Genomic DNA, 18,221 nt, shown 5'->3' with positions numbered 1-18,221 from the left:
TGTCTGCATCTGATAGGAAAGCGATGAACATCTGGCTGTTGTCTGTGTCTTGTTTTGGCTACAGATTTGACACTTGAACCAGAGAAGGATCAGCTTTTATGGAAAGTTTGCAGAGAAATTTCAGTGCTATTCACTGCTGTTACAGAAGTGAAAGCAGTCAGGCTTGCAGCAGCGTAGTGAGCTCTGCTTGTCACTAACCATATCATTGCACAATGAGTGTCTCAAGCTTTACAATTCTAATTAAACAATGGTGTGTGCAAGGGAACTGCATTAATTTAACTAAGTCTTGCTAACCAAACCTTATGACAAGTTGATTGTGTGGGGAGAGCCTTGAATCTCATGTCCCTGAAGGATGTGGCCCTCATCATGTCTGGGGCTCTTAAGCAGGACAGGTAAAATCTAAGGAGACACTGCCAGTGTACAACCCAGCTTAGAGACGCTGTGATTCCACAGCATCCCACTTCAGGTGGCAAGGGAAGGTCATCTGAGCTGCCTTGGTTCCACTGGTATGAGAAAGGGACAGGAGGGGTAAAGATGAGAAGTGAAGCGTTGTGCATCATTGTGAGCTCACCTGATATTAAATACTGTGTCCTAAGGCAACAGCCTTACCAAGATGACAAATGATGCCTTCACAGCATGCCACTCTCTTTTGCCTTTAGGTTCAAACACGTGGTGCTGCTGAAAATAAATCAGTTCTCTTAGGGCTATTAGAGCAATCATACAAATATTGATTCCCAAATGCTACATGGAAATATATGACTTTTTTTGCTGAATTATTCCTCTTTGAAGCCTCTAGAGGGTGCGCTCTCCATTTCAAATTAGGATTAAATAACTTTCTACAAGGTAATAATCTAGTTCAAACAGAAGTTATAAATTAACTCCAGGTATTACTGGGTGAAATGTTATGGACTGAGATAAAGAAGAAAAAGTAACAAGAGTATCCTTTGGGATTAAAAATATGTCGGTTTCAGTGCAGATCTCAGAGTACAGGATCATTATTTTGGGCTATAGCCCAGCTGTCAGCACAGATGAAACTGTTTGCCTCATGTCAGGCTTTTGTTCCGAAGCCTCAGAACAAAACTAAAAGTTAGCAGAGACTGTGCAGCTCTAGTCCCAGTTCTTTTAATCAGGAATCAGATAATCTGTTTGAAATGCAAACTGTTTGTGACCAAACCTCTGTAAAATCTACGCTGCTTAGAAGTTTAGTGATGAAAATGTATCAGGATATACTACTGGTCACAGGTCATCTCACAGCAGTGCTTAAAGTCCCAGAGTAGATTACAGCACCCAAGGATCTCAGGAGTATATCAGTGAACTTTGATTCTGTCTTGAATAGCCTATTATCTAAATAAGCAAGACAGAATACAGAATAAAGAAATATTCTCCCCAGTTAGATGGGGAAAGGAGTTATACCATTTATGTTGTCAGTTACAACACAGAGACAGTGGTGGAGCCAGACACTAAAACTAGAGTTCCTAGTTTCACTCCAGTGTTTAGAAATGAGTCCAATAGCATGAATTCTGAAGAACTCTCCCATGCTGTGCCTTGCTGAGTCAGTCACATCTGTACGGCAGCTTCCTGCACCATTCAGCCCTTGTTAAGGGTAAACAACTTATATCTCATAGACCTGAGACTGAGTAAACAGAAATTGCATTCAGTCCCACAGAATTGATTTTATTTGTTCATTTCTAGGAACATGTTTCCAGCCAACCTTGTTGAAGCCACATTCAAGCAGGTAAGTGGCTGTTGTTCTTTTACCACTGAAAAGGTGGGCCAGCATCATAGAAAGATGCCCATGGTATGTCTTCACAAAACAGAATCCAGATGTAGATACTGTGTATTACTTCAGATATTACAAGTAACTTGAGCATTTAAGAATTAATGAGTTCATTTCCATTAGCCTCAGCAGTCTTGCAGCCTGACTGCAGCTGGTAGGTCAAAATTATTTTAAGAGTCCAGTACAGATCCCACCTGGAGCTCCCATGGGGAGCAAAGCTGTGTCGGGTTATGCCATGGATACATTCTTTTGCCATTTCTTTATCAAGAGAAACCTTCAGGATTTTACATTGTTGCTATAGCATAGCATTCTAAGCTTTGCTTTGAGATATCAGGTAACTAGCTGTTTTACAAACTTCAAACTCTTTTGAGGATCAAACCAGAGTATCACAAGTACAGCAAGTGCTCAGGCTATGTCAGTCAGTCACACAACATTTTCTACACATAGGGTCAGGAGCTGATATTCTTTTCATGCTGTTCCCCCTATCAGGCAGCCTTGTTTAACAAAGAACTTATGAAGTCTCATTTTAACTATTAATTTCTTCTGGGATATTATAGTAAAAAAAAATCCTTTGTTTTCTTTCAGTATCGCACTAAGAGTATTCCCATCATTAAAGCTAACAAAGCATCATCTGAAAGCACAACTCATCGCATTATAATATATGGAGTCCAAGATGAGAATGGATCCAATGTCCAGAATTTTGCCTTGGACATCACTCCTCCACCTGAAGTGATTTACAAATCAGAACCAGGCACTAGCGATGGCATGAATGTGCTAGGGATCGTGATATTCTCTGCAACAATGGGTAGGTTTCAGACATGTTGGTTTGCAGTAATCCAAGTATCCATTTAAAAGATAAACATAAAGGTTGGGCTGTTGGGTTTCTTGAATAAGAATAACCTACTTCCAGACAAGGTCCTTCACTAATATTCTCCTCAGCAAGCAGTAAATTGTTTTTTGCCTTGGAGTCTGCCCTGTCCTTCTTATCCATTCTTAATCACATTTTATTACATTATTAGTGTAAAATATAACTATCACTTCCCTGTCTAAGAGCACAGTTCAGATAATAAGCCTCAGAGATATGATGGGTGAGTTTCACAGGAATATTGTTTAATCAGCTTTAAATCTGTGGATCCTGTCTTTGTTGAAACTTCATTATTTTAATTTTTTCGTTGTGCAATGCTTATATACCATCTAATAGCTTATCTCAGGGAACTGTAAGAGCTTCTCTCTAGCTGATTTATTCAGTTTCACTTGCTGGAGAAACACTGGTGCCACGTGTGTTATATTATCTTTGTGAGTTAGGAAGAGGGACTTTAACCACTCCCTTAATATGCCCTACTTACCAATGACAAAGGTTATGTTCTGATGATTATTACAGGAAAAAGCTGATACAGTTTTCTTTATCTGCTGTCTAATTTCTTCTTCAAACTTACTGTGGTTGTTCCATAAAACATCTTTAACAGCATTTATTATATTACAGTTCCTTCAAGCACAAGGGGTCAAAAATGAAGTTCAGAATTAGCAGATTTGTCTCTCTTTTTAATTTCTCCAGTATGTGGTATTCCATATGCAGCACTGCTGGAAATTGGCTGTCCGTCATTTTGTTATATCTTATAGCCAATTCCCAAAGTACAGTGTCACAACAACCAATATTCCAGCCAAGAATTATTGGACATGAATAAATTAATTACATGTTCTTATTAGAATCAAGGACTTCGTAGAAAACCATTCATTGTCTTCACAGAGCTGAATGTATTACTGTTACCATGCCCTAACTCTTGCTGGCACAGGAATCAAGAGATGGAAGCTGAGAGCTGGCTTCCTCCTGGCTGATGCACAGGATGTACTGCCTCTACTGCCACGTACACGACAGCCCCAGCTGCTGGGTTGGTCCTGGCTGTAGTAGCTACAAACAGACCTCAAACATGTCAAGTGGGTAACAGAGCCCTGTAGGGAGCCAAAGAAAATGGCTGTGCCTTGGCTCCCCAGTGCTCTGTGTCTGTGTCAGGTGAGATTTTCAGATATATTCTCTATTCCTACTGCACAAAGATCTATATTCATCCAGCCGTGTCCCATTTAGTTTACCTTGAGTTATAGTAGGGAGAGAAAGGTCTGGGGATTTGTGTGAAGGCACATGAGATGTCTTATGAGATGCACACAAATGTCTGCATTTGCAGGTATAATGTTGGGAAGAATGGGAAACAGCGGTGTTCCTTTGGTCAGCTTTTGTCAGTGTTTAAATGAATCCGTCATGAAGATAGTGGCAGTTGCTGTTTGGTAAGTAACAGTTTTAGTAAGCTTTTTTTTTTAAGAGTAAAAAAATGTTGACAGAAATGGTATAAACCTGTTTTGAGGGAAATAAATGAGAGTGAACAACCCTTGGTTTTGTGGGAATGGCCTGTCACTTTAACATAGGCACCCCATAAATCACTCAGCACAGTGTAGCTGGGTGGGTGGGTGGATTCTAATACATCCAGCCCACACATGGGAGCACCTCAGGCTGGTACTCCCATACCTTGTAGCACAGCCCCACAGAAATTCTCACCTGGTTTCAGCTTGGTTAAACTAATGGGCCATCAGGATCTGTACTGCAGCCAGTGTACGTCCTGCTAGCTCAGCAGTCTCCACAGTGACACCACAGTTCAGAAGTCTTCTGCCCAGGCAGCCCAAGAACATGTCTAATGCATACTGGTAATTCGCTTATGTCTCTCAAAGACTGCATTAGCATCTACTTAATAGTTTCCAACTGTCACATCAGTATGAACAGCACAGCAGAGCCTGGGACTCATTCCCTAGTTGCCAAGAAAATTACCTACCTTAAGCTACAAAGTCAGAGCCTTTTTCTGAAATAATATTTTAAGTTCACTCCTGATCAGCAATGTTACCCCAGGTAAAGGAACAGCAGGAGTGGTGCTTCGAGCCTGCTCCTCAGTTGTGGGACAGGCACATCTGATCTGACACAACAGAGTGCAGCTGCGTCACTTGTGGGTGGGTGCTCTTACTACTCTGAAAAACAGGAGTTTCCCCCTCACGCTGTTGGTGGAAGTGAACTATCTCCTGTGAATGACTGTATTTCTTTTTCTCAGGTACTTTCCATTTGGAATCGTGTTCCTAATTGCTGGTAAAATCTTAGAGATGGATGACCCTTCAGCCATTGGGAAGAAACTGGGGTTTTACGCCATTACTGTAGTGTGTGGTCTGGTTGTGCACGGGCTGTTCATTCTGCCAATGATGTACTTCTTTATCACCAAGAAGAATCCTATTGTCTTTATCAGAGGGATTCTTCAAGCCTTGCTTATTGCTCTGGCCACCTCCTCCAGGTATTATCTAGCTGCAGTGTGTGTCTGTCAACATTTGCCAGTTATGAATGGAAGCCATTTGACAGTGGCGTTTGTTACGTTATTTTCCCTCACTTGAAAAAATATTAGACAAAAATGTTTTTTCTTAGAGGACTAGAAAGGTAATAAGGGTATTTTTCTGTGAAAACAAATTTTGTGTTTCTACAAAGTTAAATTATATTGAGGGACACACTTTGTCCAGAATACACCTTTGGAATTGGTGGATAGCCTCCTAGTTCAGTCATATGGAAGCATTTTACACTTTATACTCATCTTAGTCTTTGGGTTTGGGTACATTAAGAAAAGACTGTGGTTGCAAGCTATTGTCCAGCAGTGAAAAAATATACAGCTGTTCTTGAGGAACAATATTTTTTACATTCCTTTTAGGGAAAGCGTCCAATAAGCTTTAACCATAGCTGAGCAGTGAAATGGGAAACAGCTCATGAACTGGTTAAGAAAAAGAGCACCAGTCCTTGAAAGGCCTGGAATTGACCATCATGGAGCACGAGACAAGAAGGCCGACAGAAATCACATTTCCACATAGTTGATATAACAAAAAGACAGCCTTGTCATATCTGCGGCTGGAGACTTGTTACTCTGAAGTAATAAGAGCAGCTGTACCTATCAGTACATGGTACAAGTGGCTTTTATTAGTAACAGTACAAGGTATTCAAGGGACAGTGCAAAAGAGAAAACTGAAGTAGTGCCAGACTTAGGAAAAGAGCCTAAAACATTCATCCCTACCCCATTGACCTGATTAGGCTCATTATTTCCTTATAGTTCCAATAAGGACCAACAAGGTAATGCGGGAGAGGAAGCACATATGCAGATGGTTGTTTCTCTCATAAATATACTTACATTAAGGCAAGAGTAAGCAGAGCAGAATGAATGTATAGGCATTAAAAGAAAGGAGAGAAGGGAGTGATTATTTCAGCGCAGTTGTAATGTATTGTATGTGTCACTTTACAGAGTGCTTTCATATTTTAATAGTTTGCACCAAACTGACCTATAAAGAGCATCATACTGAGTAACACAAAGTCAAGAATAAATTATGTGCTGGGTGGCGTTTTAAACTCTAATTAGGGTTATATAATTAAGGCAGGCTGTTTTATTAGAGCATAAAAAGCTTGAAGTTTGCGATGTTGTCACATCCCTACGTTCAAGTAAGATGTTAATTTTACACTCAAAGATGTTATTGTTGGAAAAGGCTGCTTACTATCACATTTGACACACTTGACTATCTGCCCTACTCCTCTAGGAGTTCTTGGAGTTCTATTTCTGAAGGTGCTGTATTGCTGGAAACCCAGGCTTTTTCTCTGTGCTATTTCATTAACTCTCTCTTTATAGAAAGGAATAAGGAAATAAAGATATTTTTTCTAGGAAAAAAAAAAATCCTCTAAAAATCTAATCTGAATTTTTCCGTTATTGGGGAATAAAAAGAGAAAACTTTGTTCCTTCTTTATCAAATATAGAAGAGTTTGTCCTTTTTTTTTCCTGCTTTAGTCAACTCACTTTTTCACCACAACAGATTCCATTATCAAGTATAGTTTAGTGAAAACTAGTTAAAGTGCTTTCTTTGCAGTTTATAATATATTCACGTCAAGGTTGGTTATGGTATATCTCAAAGCTAGAAGTGTTCCAATGCTATGAGTGTTAGTCATAGTGATAAAACAAAAAGTCAGATGTGATATAGTAACCAAAATACACAACTCAATCTACAGAGCTTTGCAGAGTTTTGATTCCCTTGTTCTACATGAGTACAACTTGGAGAAAGTCAAAGTTGGTTTGGTGATTTTTAGATCAGTTATGTTTTCTCTTGATTGTTTGCAGTTGTATAAGGTAAGAACATGCATGCCCTCTAGTCAGTGTAAGCTGGCCTTTCTAAAAGACTTCCATATCATAGTCATCATTAAAGCTTCACATTTAGGCAGCGTTCAATCACATGGAACCCCCCATATCCATTTAGGAGCTCAGCTCCAGGGGAAGTCCCCAGAAAAGCCAGTGTGAAGTACTTAGCAGGCACCAGACAGAGCTTCAAAGTTTGGGAGAAGCTCTGGCAGCAGCCAGCAGCTCAGGCTGTCAGCAGCCACCAGCAGGACTTGCTACCAGAAGGGATTTACTATCTCTACTGGAAGAAGCTACCACCAAAGTTAAAGTGAGCCCCAAGGAATGACTCTGAAATTCCATGTTTGAGGCTCAGACACTTTTGATTAATTTAATTTTTTCCTCTTCTTACCACTGTGTATATATTGTAAATCCGTATAGGCCCAACATGGGTTTTAATGTTTTGCTTCTCAAATAGCATTGTCTTGTCTAGAGATGGCTGAACTTTTCACCTTCATTACTTAGGAATGGATACTGCACATAACTGAGCTTTTGCCAAAAGAACATGCACAAATGCACAAATAATTGGGTCTGGACAGGAGAGCTGCTTCTCCCAATAGTCAACACATCTGTATTCAGTTAAATAATACTTGCCACAGGGGCATTATATAACACTCATCATGTGAGTATTGGATTTTCAGATCATCTAAGAGGAGAACAAAGAGCTGGTTTTAAGTATACTGATGGGTTTCTTGCAGATGTTTCTTTGTCAGCTCATGTCTATATCTAAAGATAGAAAGAAAACCACAAATCAGTGTTCTGATACTCATTCCAGTTAGTCTGCACCTGTGGAAAGCTTTCTTTTTAAGCTGAAAGTCAAACTGCATGAGGGAAAAACAGCACCATGTGCAAAACCCAAGAATGTAACACAAGGGAACCTGAGAGCAACTTAACAGTCATCTCATGGCAATGATTTCATTGGATCTGCACATTATTTCAAACCATGTTCCCTTCAGTGAAAGTTTCTGCATAGCCATTAATTTTGGTCCTGCTGCTTTCTTCCCCCCACATTAACCCTGTCTTGTTACCTCTGTATTAAAAAGCAGTATTTGGCCCACAGACGAAAATTCCTCGTTTTTAGCTTTCCTCATTCCAATGCTATGAGGGAGTTTTATTTTTCTAGGTCATCTTTCCATACCATTAATGAATTAAATCAGCATCTTCTCAGTGGTACATCCCATCAAAAGAAGCAATTTTCATCTTCTCTGAAGACAAACAATAAAATATGACTTGTTCAAGGGTTTTGCTGCTTATGAAACACTCAGATCTTGGCTATTGCACAGTGTAAATTAAAGGCAGATTTAGCAAAAGGGAGAGATGAGATCAGTTTGTTGATTTTTTGGAGCAAATATCAAAATGCATTTGAATGATAAGATAAACAGAGCAGGCTGAACAGCTGTTCTTCCACAGTGACTAGCTGTCTTTGTGCCTCACACCACTAAGAGCTTGGCCTGATCCAGCATTAGCTTATGTTCAGTCCCTGCAGCTGCAGCATTTTATCCAAAATAAAATTGAGATAAGACTCAAAAAATGTATTTTTAATTGTTAGAGTTAGCATGGGGAGAAGACAGTTCTCTGAGCTGAAAGCTTTAGGGAAGTTCTAAAAGACTGAGCAGATTAAGATCAGTGCTTCCTCCAAATAAATGTTACATGTCAGGCATTCATAGGTCTGTCCCTCTGTTTACTACTCAATAAAGCTGCTTTCAGGAACTCAGACTTCACTTAATTTAACTGGATAGGTAAATTAGTGTATTTTTATTAACTTTTTTTTTTCAGCCATTGAAATCATGTATGACCGTATGACTCAAAAATGATAGTAGAAATCTTTTCTTTCCTACTACTTGTAATTAACCAGAGCCAAACCCTTAAATATGGGATATTCTTTCAGTAGCAATAGTGAGGACAGACACTCTGCTACCTCTGAGATCTGAGTTTGAGTGAGACAGTATGCAATAGCTGACTGTGTTAGGAAACCAGCATTTTCTGTCTTGTTACCTGCATTACTGCTTAATTTAGAAATAGTTTATGGTAACTGAGGCAGAGAAAAATTCAGCCATTCACAAATGAATATGAAAAAAAAAAAAAGGAAAAAAAAGAAAAGCAGACTCATGCCCAAGAGAGAAATGACATCTAGCGTGTAGTTTGAGGTGTTATGCTTTGCTCTGTTTGATTTTCAAAGTAAATATTGATAAAGTATTAGGGCTGCCAGTATGGAAAAGTTAAACATAACCCTGTTCATAGAGGTAATCAGATTTTTTGATTCCTCATCTTTTCTGTTTATTTACACATCTAGTGAGTTTCTTTGGCCTAGATTTTCGTGGCAGTGACTGTAGTAAATCATTCACCAGTCAGGCATGATAAGTCTAGGGAAAACAGAGAGATTGCACTGAAAGCATCCTGCCATAGACCTTTCTTGGTCTTTCTGCATTTCTGTTGCAGGAAGCTACTTTTCCTTTCCAAACACTAACTGTGCTTTTCCTCAAACAACAGCTTGCACAAATACAACATGACAGCTCCTACTCATGGAACATTTTGCTAATGCATTCCTGAAACTTTGCAGTTATGACAGTAGGGCTTTCAGAACCTCTCCTGACTTTGTATGTCACATGTAATGACTGAGAAAGAATTTGTCATTCAAATGTGTGTTGTATGTGATGAATCCATCCCTGAAGGATGGATAATGGCCATTGTGAGACACATTGGCCATTGATGTGAGTGAGACTCAGAACAGAGTGACTCAGCAGTTCAGGCTGTGCCTACTGGTGGGAACACACCACTGTTTCACTGCCAGGGGCAAGTAGCTCTCAAGAGCTCAGATTATTTATCTCTTTTAAGAAGTAACTTTAAAGTATTTACGCAGCATTTCCTTGCCATGAGTTAAGAGCCTTTCTTAGTTTGTACTTTCCTTGGTCTGTGCCTACTCTTGCTGCTCAAAAATGGCTATTTCAGAAGACCTAGAAGGGAACTTCAAAAAAAAATCAATGCACATTAGTTTTCAAAGGTTTTAATAATAAGCTGCAGGGTTATTTCCTCTATCTTGTATTTGAGTGTACAGCACAACCTCTGCAGGATTGCTGTTCCTTTTCTTCAGAAAGAGGGAAAAAGAGAATTACATTTTAATTTTTTAGAAAGCAGAATTTGCAGATAACTCTAGCATGTGTATGTGCAACTGCATTCATCCCCCAGTACTCAAGCAAATGAATTACAGGGCAAGTGAGTCACTTGTGCAGACCAAGGAATACGAAGCAGTGCTCAGTGCAGAATTTACCCTTCCTGGAGAAGGTTTTCTACAGTTCATTCTGTTCCCCAGAAAGAAAGAATAATAGTTTTGGTGTATTTCTGTCCGCTGTGTTGCAGTTCAGCCACGCTGCCTATCACATTCAAGTGCTTGCTGGAAAACAACCATGTGGACAGGAGGATTGCAAGGTTCGTGCTGCCTGTAGGAGCCACCATCAACATGGATGGAACAGCACTCTACGAAGCAGTGGCTGCCATCTTCATTGCACAAGTAAACAACTATGAGCTGGATTTTGGGCAGATTATTACTATAAGGTATAAACCTCAAATTCCATACACCCAGATTTGCTTGTCTAGTTGAGCATGATGTTCTTACGATTCTTGTACCTAGAAAGGTTCAGGACAAAACTCAGGTTCGCAATTATTGAAGCCCTTGTTTCTCATAGGACAGTTCTTTTTAAGTAATGCAGAGATCAGGGAGTGTAAAAGGGGAAATTGTACTGGTACCATTTAAAAGAAGCACGTTGACATCAGCAAATAGCAGGATCGAGAGTATTTATCTAGTTTTTACCTTTAGGCACACCCTTGTTCATTTACTGAAATTGGTTCCTTTTACTATTATTGTCGCTGTTGAAAATATTGTTTTAAACTTCAGAATAGTTTTCACTTTAGTTTGTATCTTTGCATAAGACGAAGCTGTTTAAAAAAGAAGTTACAGGGAATAACGGGTGTTAGGAAGCTCTGTCAAGACCTGGGAGAGTGGGGCCAGAGAAGGAAGGTTCTCTGGGCAGAAGCTTCAGGGCAGGTTTTCATCAAGACATCACAGCACTCATATATTTTTTAGATGCCTTCTCTGCTGTTTGTCAAAGCAGAAGCCTTCATGAATAACCATGGTGGTAGAGTGTGCTATAGCTGCATACTCTGTCCTTGAAAGGTCAGTAATGGATCCAAAAGAAAAGATCCAGCTGAACAGTTATTGCCAGAGTAACTCCAGTGACTTCCAAAGAATCCCTCAGGGACCGAAACTTGCAGGTTTCCAGCAAGGAACAAATGATTAGAAAAACACTCTTCATAGTCAGAGCCTCATCCAACACATTTGAGATCAGCTTAATTACCCACCCGGTGACCTCATCACTGCCCTGTTTCCTCTGCTGGGCCTTGTCCATCCTGTGCTGGACTTAAAAAGCTTCATGACCAAAGGGAAGAAGTTGTGAAAGGGCTCACTGATGGACATCTGGCAAGATCTGCTTACAGTAGAAGCAGAAGAAAATAGTTGTGCCCGTGTGAGCCCTTGCTTTGAGTTGTCTCTCCCTCTCACTAAAAATTACTGGAATTCTCCTGTACTAACATTTGGTCTTTTGTGATTTTGAATTTGGGAATGTTTTTTGGAGCCAAAATATGGCTCAGAGTATGGGTGGACATTACGTATACCTTGAAGCAGAGAACAGTGATTTTAAAAATGAAGAAGGAGGGTGATAGTAAATGGGAAGAAGGTAAATTCTAACTCTCAGTTAGCAGAACCCTCGTTTGACTTTTTTTTTTCCTCTGCCTATATTAAGTGCTAGTGTGTAACAACCAAAAAAAAATGTGAAGACAGTAGAAGGAAAATACAAATTAAGACTAGAAAAATCTACCCCAAAAATGGAAAGAAATTAAAAAGCTGGGTTACAAAAGAAGGGAAAATAGGATTTCACAGTGGATTCAGTACCTAAAGAATATCTGAAGCCCAGTTCTAACTATGGGACAAACCTTCCCTAAATCCAGATATTCTGGAAGGTGCAGAGTTGAAATTCAAATACTGGATGCCAGGATAATTTTTTGAAAAATGTTAGCAAAATGATCAGCCGACTCTGTCACAGTTTGTAAAATCCAGGATGGCAGTTCATATCAGTGTGATTATACAAACCTAGACGTGGCAGAAAAGGAGACTAAAGATCATATTCCTATCAACTGAGCCAATTAATGGAAAAAACATCTACATTAAGATCAAAATACAGTGGAGAAGCAAATGAGCTTGCATGTACAATGTTGGATAAGCATTCTTATTTTTGCTCCCTATCACAAGACATTCTTGCCTGAACTGACCTGGAAGGCAGAGGCAGTTCTAATTAGCAAGTAAATTTAGAGCACTTTTCATTATTAATGTTCATTATACTTATCTCTTATACAAATACTGAGCTCTAGTACCTTCCTCCCTATCTATACTATGCCTATTAAAATGCTATTAAGATGCTAAGTTTTTCAAAATTCAGTTTGAAATCTCACTCTTCCCCCATCCCACCCACACACAAATGTATTTCTTTCAGGGAAGAGCTCTAGTTACAAATATTCATGCTGCTCTACTGGTACACTATACGGTTGTGAGCATGATACTGGATGTCTCCCTGTCTCCGTTTCCATATGGGTGAATACTGTTACACTCATTTTCCATCAGAGAAGGCTGACGAGGTGCTTGCCAAAAGCTCTGAAATTCTGGATCAATGAACGCAGTGGATTATCACCATATATATATATATATCACCATATATACTTTATGTCATCTGTTTACAATAGTCAAAACTCATTTTTTGTCTCTCTGCTGGATGATCTTGTTCTTGGAAGTGGCCATATAGGAAGGAATGAATATATACAATCACTTTTGCTCCCGGAAAAAAGAATGAAATCCATCCTCTAAAGATAGCATTATGAAGAAAAGGTCAGGCCCTCCAGGTCCACTCTTGCTCTGGTCTCCCATTCATTTCTGCTGGCCTGGCTGGAAAAATGGCATGAAGGTCAAGTAAAAATACTTTCCTGAAACTGAAGAGGTACTGTCACATATGTGCTTGCTTCACATTTAGATCCAAGTATGCAAAGCCACGTGCTACGCAAGCTTCATCCTTGGCCCAGCCTCTTTACCCTTGGCCTAACTTCTGTGTGATGGACTGACGTAAAAGGCCTTCCCTACCGCCAGCACAGGATTTGCCTGGCACAGGAGCCACGAGTGATGACTCAGAGAAGTCTGCAGAGAGCTCTGCTGCTGAGGCTGAAGCCATGGGGAACAGTACTGGCAGGCTCATTGCTTGTGACATGACCCACCAGATCTGACATCACTCAGAAAAGCCACAGCCCAGCAGCCTCCTTTCTTCTCACCTGTGAGGTTAAGGGAGAACACAGAACTTGCTTACCAAAGGAAGGGCTGCAAAGCTAGAGGGTCAGAATTTAGCACTGCGCAGTGCTAAATAGAAAAGGTTTGTCTTCTCCTTGTTCTTTGAGCTATCTTCTGTACAACTAATATCAGCATGTGACTAGTATAATAAGGACTGGTTTATGAAAGCTCCTGTAGAAACATGGTTTGGTTCTTGCAGAGCAATCCATCACTGGTAAAGCTTACTCCTTTCTCTCTTTGTTAAAGCATCACAGCGACAGCTGCCAGCATAGGAGCTGCTGGTATCCCCCAGGCTGGCCTGGTGACAATGGTCATTGTCCTGACCTCAGTCGGACTCCCAACAGATGACATCACACTGATCATTGCTGTTGACTGGGCACTGTAAGTAACATTAAGCATCTGAGGTCTCCAGTGTGGCAACATTGCTAAAAAGCCAAATGTTCCCCAAAGGTGTTTATATACCTCAAAGGAATGGGCAGTACATACTTTAAGCAAGGTGAGGAGCCAACACTCCTAGTAAATGTGAAAAAAATGTGAATTTTTTTCTCATGTGAAATCATGAGAATTGTGTTGTATGGATATTCTGTGGCACACTTTATTTTACAAATATCAGGAATATTCTCATGTGAAGGCAAAATAGCATCTGCTGGGAGCACTTAAGTGTGGGAGTGGCTGTTCAGATTTTATAAAGCAGCCTTTCTACCACTAATCATTGAAACTCCATAGTTATAGGAGCACAACAAAACTCACAAAGCATTTTAAGCTGTATTGCAAAACCCTTTTCCCTCCATATTGCTCAGTTTTCACCCAGCTCTTGCAACATCAGCATTTCTTTGTTTTTCCAATAAGTCTTCCAGTGTATATGGGAATTATGCTTTATGTTTTACAAAACATCTCAAAACAACAGACAAAAAAACTCACTCGGGCTATAGTTCCAGATGCTGTTAAAAAGTGAGCAAGGAACAGACTCAATTTTCTGTCTTTTGTGGATGACCTTTCATATACAAAGTGTATTTCAGTATTTCAACACTTGGTTTCAAGAGCCTGCAGATGCAAAGTGTCAACGTGGTTGACATGATGAATATTTTCAATATTAGCTTTGGAAGCTCTAGAGTACAAAGAATGCTTAAAGATCAGATCAGATGGTCTCACAAGACTGAAATACCCATTACAATGCACTGAAGGTATTACAACTCATGAAGGTAGACATAACATGTAAGTGAACTACATACCTTTGCTGGTGCCTGGAGACAAAAGAAGAAAATTGAAATGTTTCTCAGCTCATTTATTGAATTCGAGGTAAAAGTTTTGCACCTTTAATTATAATTTCCAATAAATCTCAGATACCACTGCAACACTTGCTGCAAGTGTTTGGCCTCTTAATAGAGAAATTTCAGTGGTGTGTGATGTGATTCTACTCACATGTGGTGCAGACATCTGTGCAGACAGGAACATGGAGCGGGATTGGTCCAACAATGTGCCATGCAATCCATTTCCTTAAGAGTTTCAGTATGGTGCTATGTTTCCTCAAAAACAATCTGTCTTCAGAGCAGATCCTAATCAGAGACCAATACAGAGTATAAACTTTGGAGCTCTGCTCATACAACTTCTTCTCCATCACAGCTCTTTGCGCAGTCCAAAATTAACATTCCAGAGCACCCTTCCATGAATGCAAATCTGATGGTCAACCAAGAAGAAGCCCATGTGTAACAGGAACATCTCCCAGTTTATGCTGTAACATTTTTCCCTGCTTAACTAAATGTGATTGTCCTCAAGGCAATACCCAAACTCAGAACAACAGGTAGCAGAAAAATGGAGTCAGCAAACAACTTTAGCAGTGGATCCTAATTCAATAAACACATTTAGGTGTAGGCACTGAAATCTGATGAAATTACTTGCACTTGCATGTATGATTTGAATAACAGCACAGGAAAATAACATTTCATTCAAGATCTCTTTCTTCTAGTTAGGCAAGCAACTGCACAAACATTTGCATGCATAGATGACATGCCTAAAATACATGGAGAAAAAAACACCAGCACACAGTTTCAATTTCTTTTCTATATTAAGTTACAGGATCAGAAACCTGGGCATTGTTGATATTGGACTGTCACCACCTTTAAAAAGCCAAACATCTGGAGATTTCTAAGCCTCCATTTTATAACCCACATTTATAAACTAAGTTACCAATTTGACACAGCTTTCAGATGTGAATGTTTTTCTTGGAAAAATGTGATATATTTCAGCCTTAAAGACTATATCATCTATTTGAAATCCCACCAGTTTTAACTAATAGATTCCAAGCAGTTTCAAGTGAAGCACTCGTCTATGGCAACCACTTATTCTTGTGTATTTACAGTCAATATTTTTGAGATGTTGGTGGGTAAAAGATGTAAAACAGGGAAGAACCGATTCCATAAATAAATAAATGGAAGATAGTGAAACTGTTTGTATACACAGTACTGTCAAATGTAAAAAGTGAAATTGGAAAAAAAAAAAAGTAATTGAAAATGAAGGATCTTTAGGAGCCAGAGGTGCCATGGAAACCATGGCTTTTTTTCAGAAATGAACAGGATTTAAGTTTGTAAGTGGTCGCTCCCTGCCTAGATTGTGAGTTTAGTTATTTAGCAATCTTCTGAATTGCTTTTAATTGTGTTCTGTAATTCCTGTTTATACAATTACCTTCTTGCTGAGAAGACTGCTTAAGAATGTAGGACTGGGATCTTGATAACTAGGACAAGGTACTGTTTGGACCTGGGTACTGGCTGCCCTTTACTTATATTGAATGAATCAGCAGCCTCCAGATGAGGCCATAGCACTGGAGCTCAACATAAAGAAGCAGACAGATGAAGACTGTGCTAAGACTTTCCAGTGCTGGAACAGTTTGCATGCAAAGGGAAGCAGTAGCACATAGGTGAGCACCCTTTTGGTCTGACTGGGCAGCACTGGCTGAAGAAGAGTTACCTCGGGCAGCATATATGTAGGTTGCACTAAAATATCTCATATTTACTTCCATGGAAACTATGACAGATAGAAAGAGTTTAATAGCACTACTTGATAAAGTATTAGCCACAAAACACTATTTTTCAACATAATAATCATCATTAGCTTTGCATTTTCACTGCCAATGAGCAAGAGGCTGCATGCTGTGCTTCTAAACTCTGTACCAGTAAATATGACCCACAGTCACCACTGCTGAACTTGTTGTCTTGTAAAAACAGCCAAACTGACTTTCAGCTATAAATACTGCAGCGATGAAGGCATGGGCATGTACCCAAAGAGCCAACAATTTAACCTAACTTTGTCATTTACCAGAGACCGGTTTAGAACAATGATCAACGTCCTGGGAGATGCCCTGGCTGCGGGGATAATGGCCCACATCTGCCGGAAAGAGTTCATCAAGGATGGTGATGAGGTAAGAACACCACGAGCCAGGGTGTGACCGTGTGTGCTGTGCTGCAGCAAAGAGCCTGCCAAGCTCTCAGCTGCCCACATTTGTTTCCAAACAAAATGTAAAGGTGTTTCAGACAGAGGGCAGAATTGGGCAATAGGCTGCTTGGACAGGTAGGGTGGAGGAGTTACTTACAAACAGTAAGCTAACAACAAAAGCAGCCACCACATCTACCTCCCTGTCCTCCGCATCTGTCCCTGCCTCCCTCTACTCCCATGCTTTTTTTTCCTTCTTTCTTGGCATGCATCACTCAGTCTTTTCTTATGCCTGGAATGCCTTCTCATAATCCTCCTTACAGATCTCAGCCAAGGAGATTCCTAAATCCCTGAGCCCACCATGCTGGGAGGTGCCAACCCCCAACCATTCCAGCTAATGGCAGATCTTTGCCAGCTTTCTTTCACAGGACCAGGACAGGTTATACAGAAGAGTTTCCTTGCAGTGACTGCCATTCACAAAGCATGTTTCACTTGTGTGTCATCTGGAGTATTCTACTCACCTACAGAACTTAAAAACAGCAGTACTAATAGCAAAGTTCTATTGACAGCATTATTTTTGCCATTGTGCAGACAGTCTTTCTGATAAATCCCACCCTCAGGCCTGCCTGGAACATGCATTTAAAATTCCAACTCTTTCAAGTTTTGTAAAGGTCTTCTCCTCAGAGGCGCTTAGCACCTGCAGTAATTACTGATGACAGGATTAGGCCTGAATACTTGGGCTACACGTGCGGCTTGTTAGAAAAAAAGTGAACACAACAACTTAATGGTGAGGTGTGTCATCAGACACAGAGCCAGGAGTACATAATGCAGGCCTGACATTTCATTGCTGAATTTAGAACGCCATTGGAACTCAAAATCCCTCCTAAGGGATTATTTAGTCATCTGTGATGAGATTTTTCTTTGCATCTCACTCCATAACTGTATTAAAATATACCATTAGTCTGCCATAAGTTTTGGCAGAGTAATTTGTGGACTTAGTAATGTATACCCAAAGGCCAAATTTTGTCAGCTGCAAGCCCACGTCTTTTCCAGTATTTATGTCTTGTTTTCCCCATCAGAACTTCTGGTTTGATTTAAAGGACTCTTAAATATTTAACATCTGAATCACTCAATAAAATTCTCGTTATGTCTTTTGAAATAGGACAAACTGAAAAGACAGGTGTTGGTACACAGGGGTAGAAGAAAGGCAGAAGGCCACGTCAAATGACTTCCTGCTTTCTGTAATTGCACTCAAGAGCAACCACTACTCAAAGCTTGGCATACCGAGTCCATATTTCTCAAACCTGAAATTTTAGTCTTTATATACACTATTTATACCGCAAAAAGGTATTACTGTGGGTATAAGCTAAATTAGAGCTGTACTAGAATTTGTATTCTTCCATACTTACAG

The 18,221-nt window shown here is 39.9% G+C and overlaps 1 protein-coding gene across 1 annotated transcript in view; it reads left to right on the top strand.

Annotated features, from left to right (window-relative positions):
- Positions 1–18,221, top strand: part of SLC1A7 (solute carrier family 1 member 7) — a 39,201-nt gene that overhangs the window by 19,492 nt on the left and 1,488 nt on the right. Inside the window, exons 4-10 of the mRNA XM_015870613.2 lie at positions 1,693–1,735; positions 2,363–2,582; positions 3,958–4,057; positions 4,867–5,100; positions 10,360–10,554; positions 13,631–13,765; positions 16,700–16,799. Of these exons, the coding sequence (XP_015726099.1) occupies positions 1,693–1,735; positions 2,363–2,582; positions 3,958–4,057; positions 4,867–5,100; positions 10,360–10,554; positions 13,631–13,765; positions 16,700–16,799 (1,027 nt within the window). The remainder of the gene's footprint in view (positions 1–1,692; positions 1,736–2,362; positions 2,583–3,957; positions 4,058–4,866; positions 5,101–10,359; positions 10,555–13,630; positions 13,766–16,699; positions 16,800–18,221) is intronic.

Source organism: Coturnix japonica, chromosome 8 (genome assembly GCF_001577835.2).
Source record: "Coturnix japonica isolate 7356 chromosome 8, Coturnix japonica 2.1, whole genome shotgun sequence".
In the NCBI taxonomy this organism is placed as follows: Eukaryota; Metazoa; Chordata; class Aves; order Galliformes; family Phasianidae; genus Coturnix; species Coturnix japonica.
Note: the sequence above shows the minus strand (reverse complement) of the source record. Positions and strands in the feature narration are given on the sequence as shown.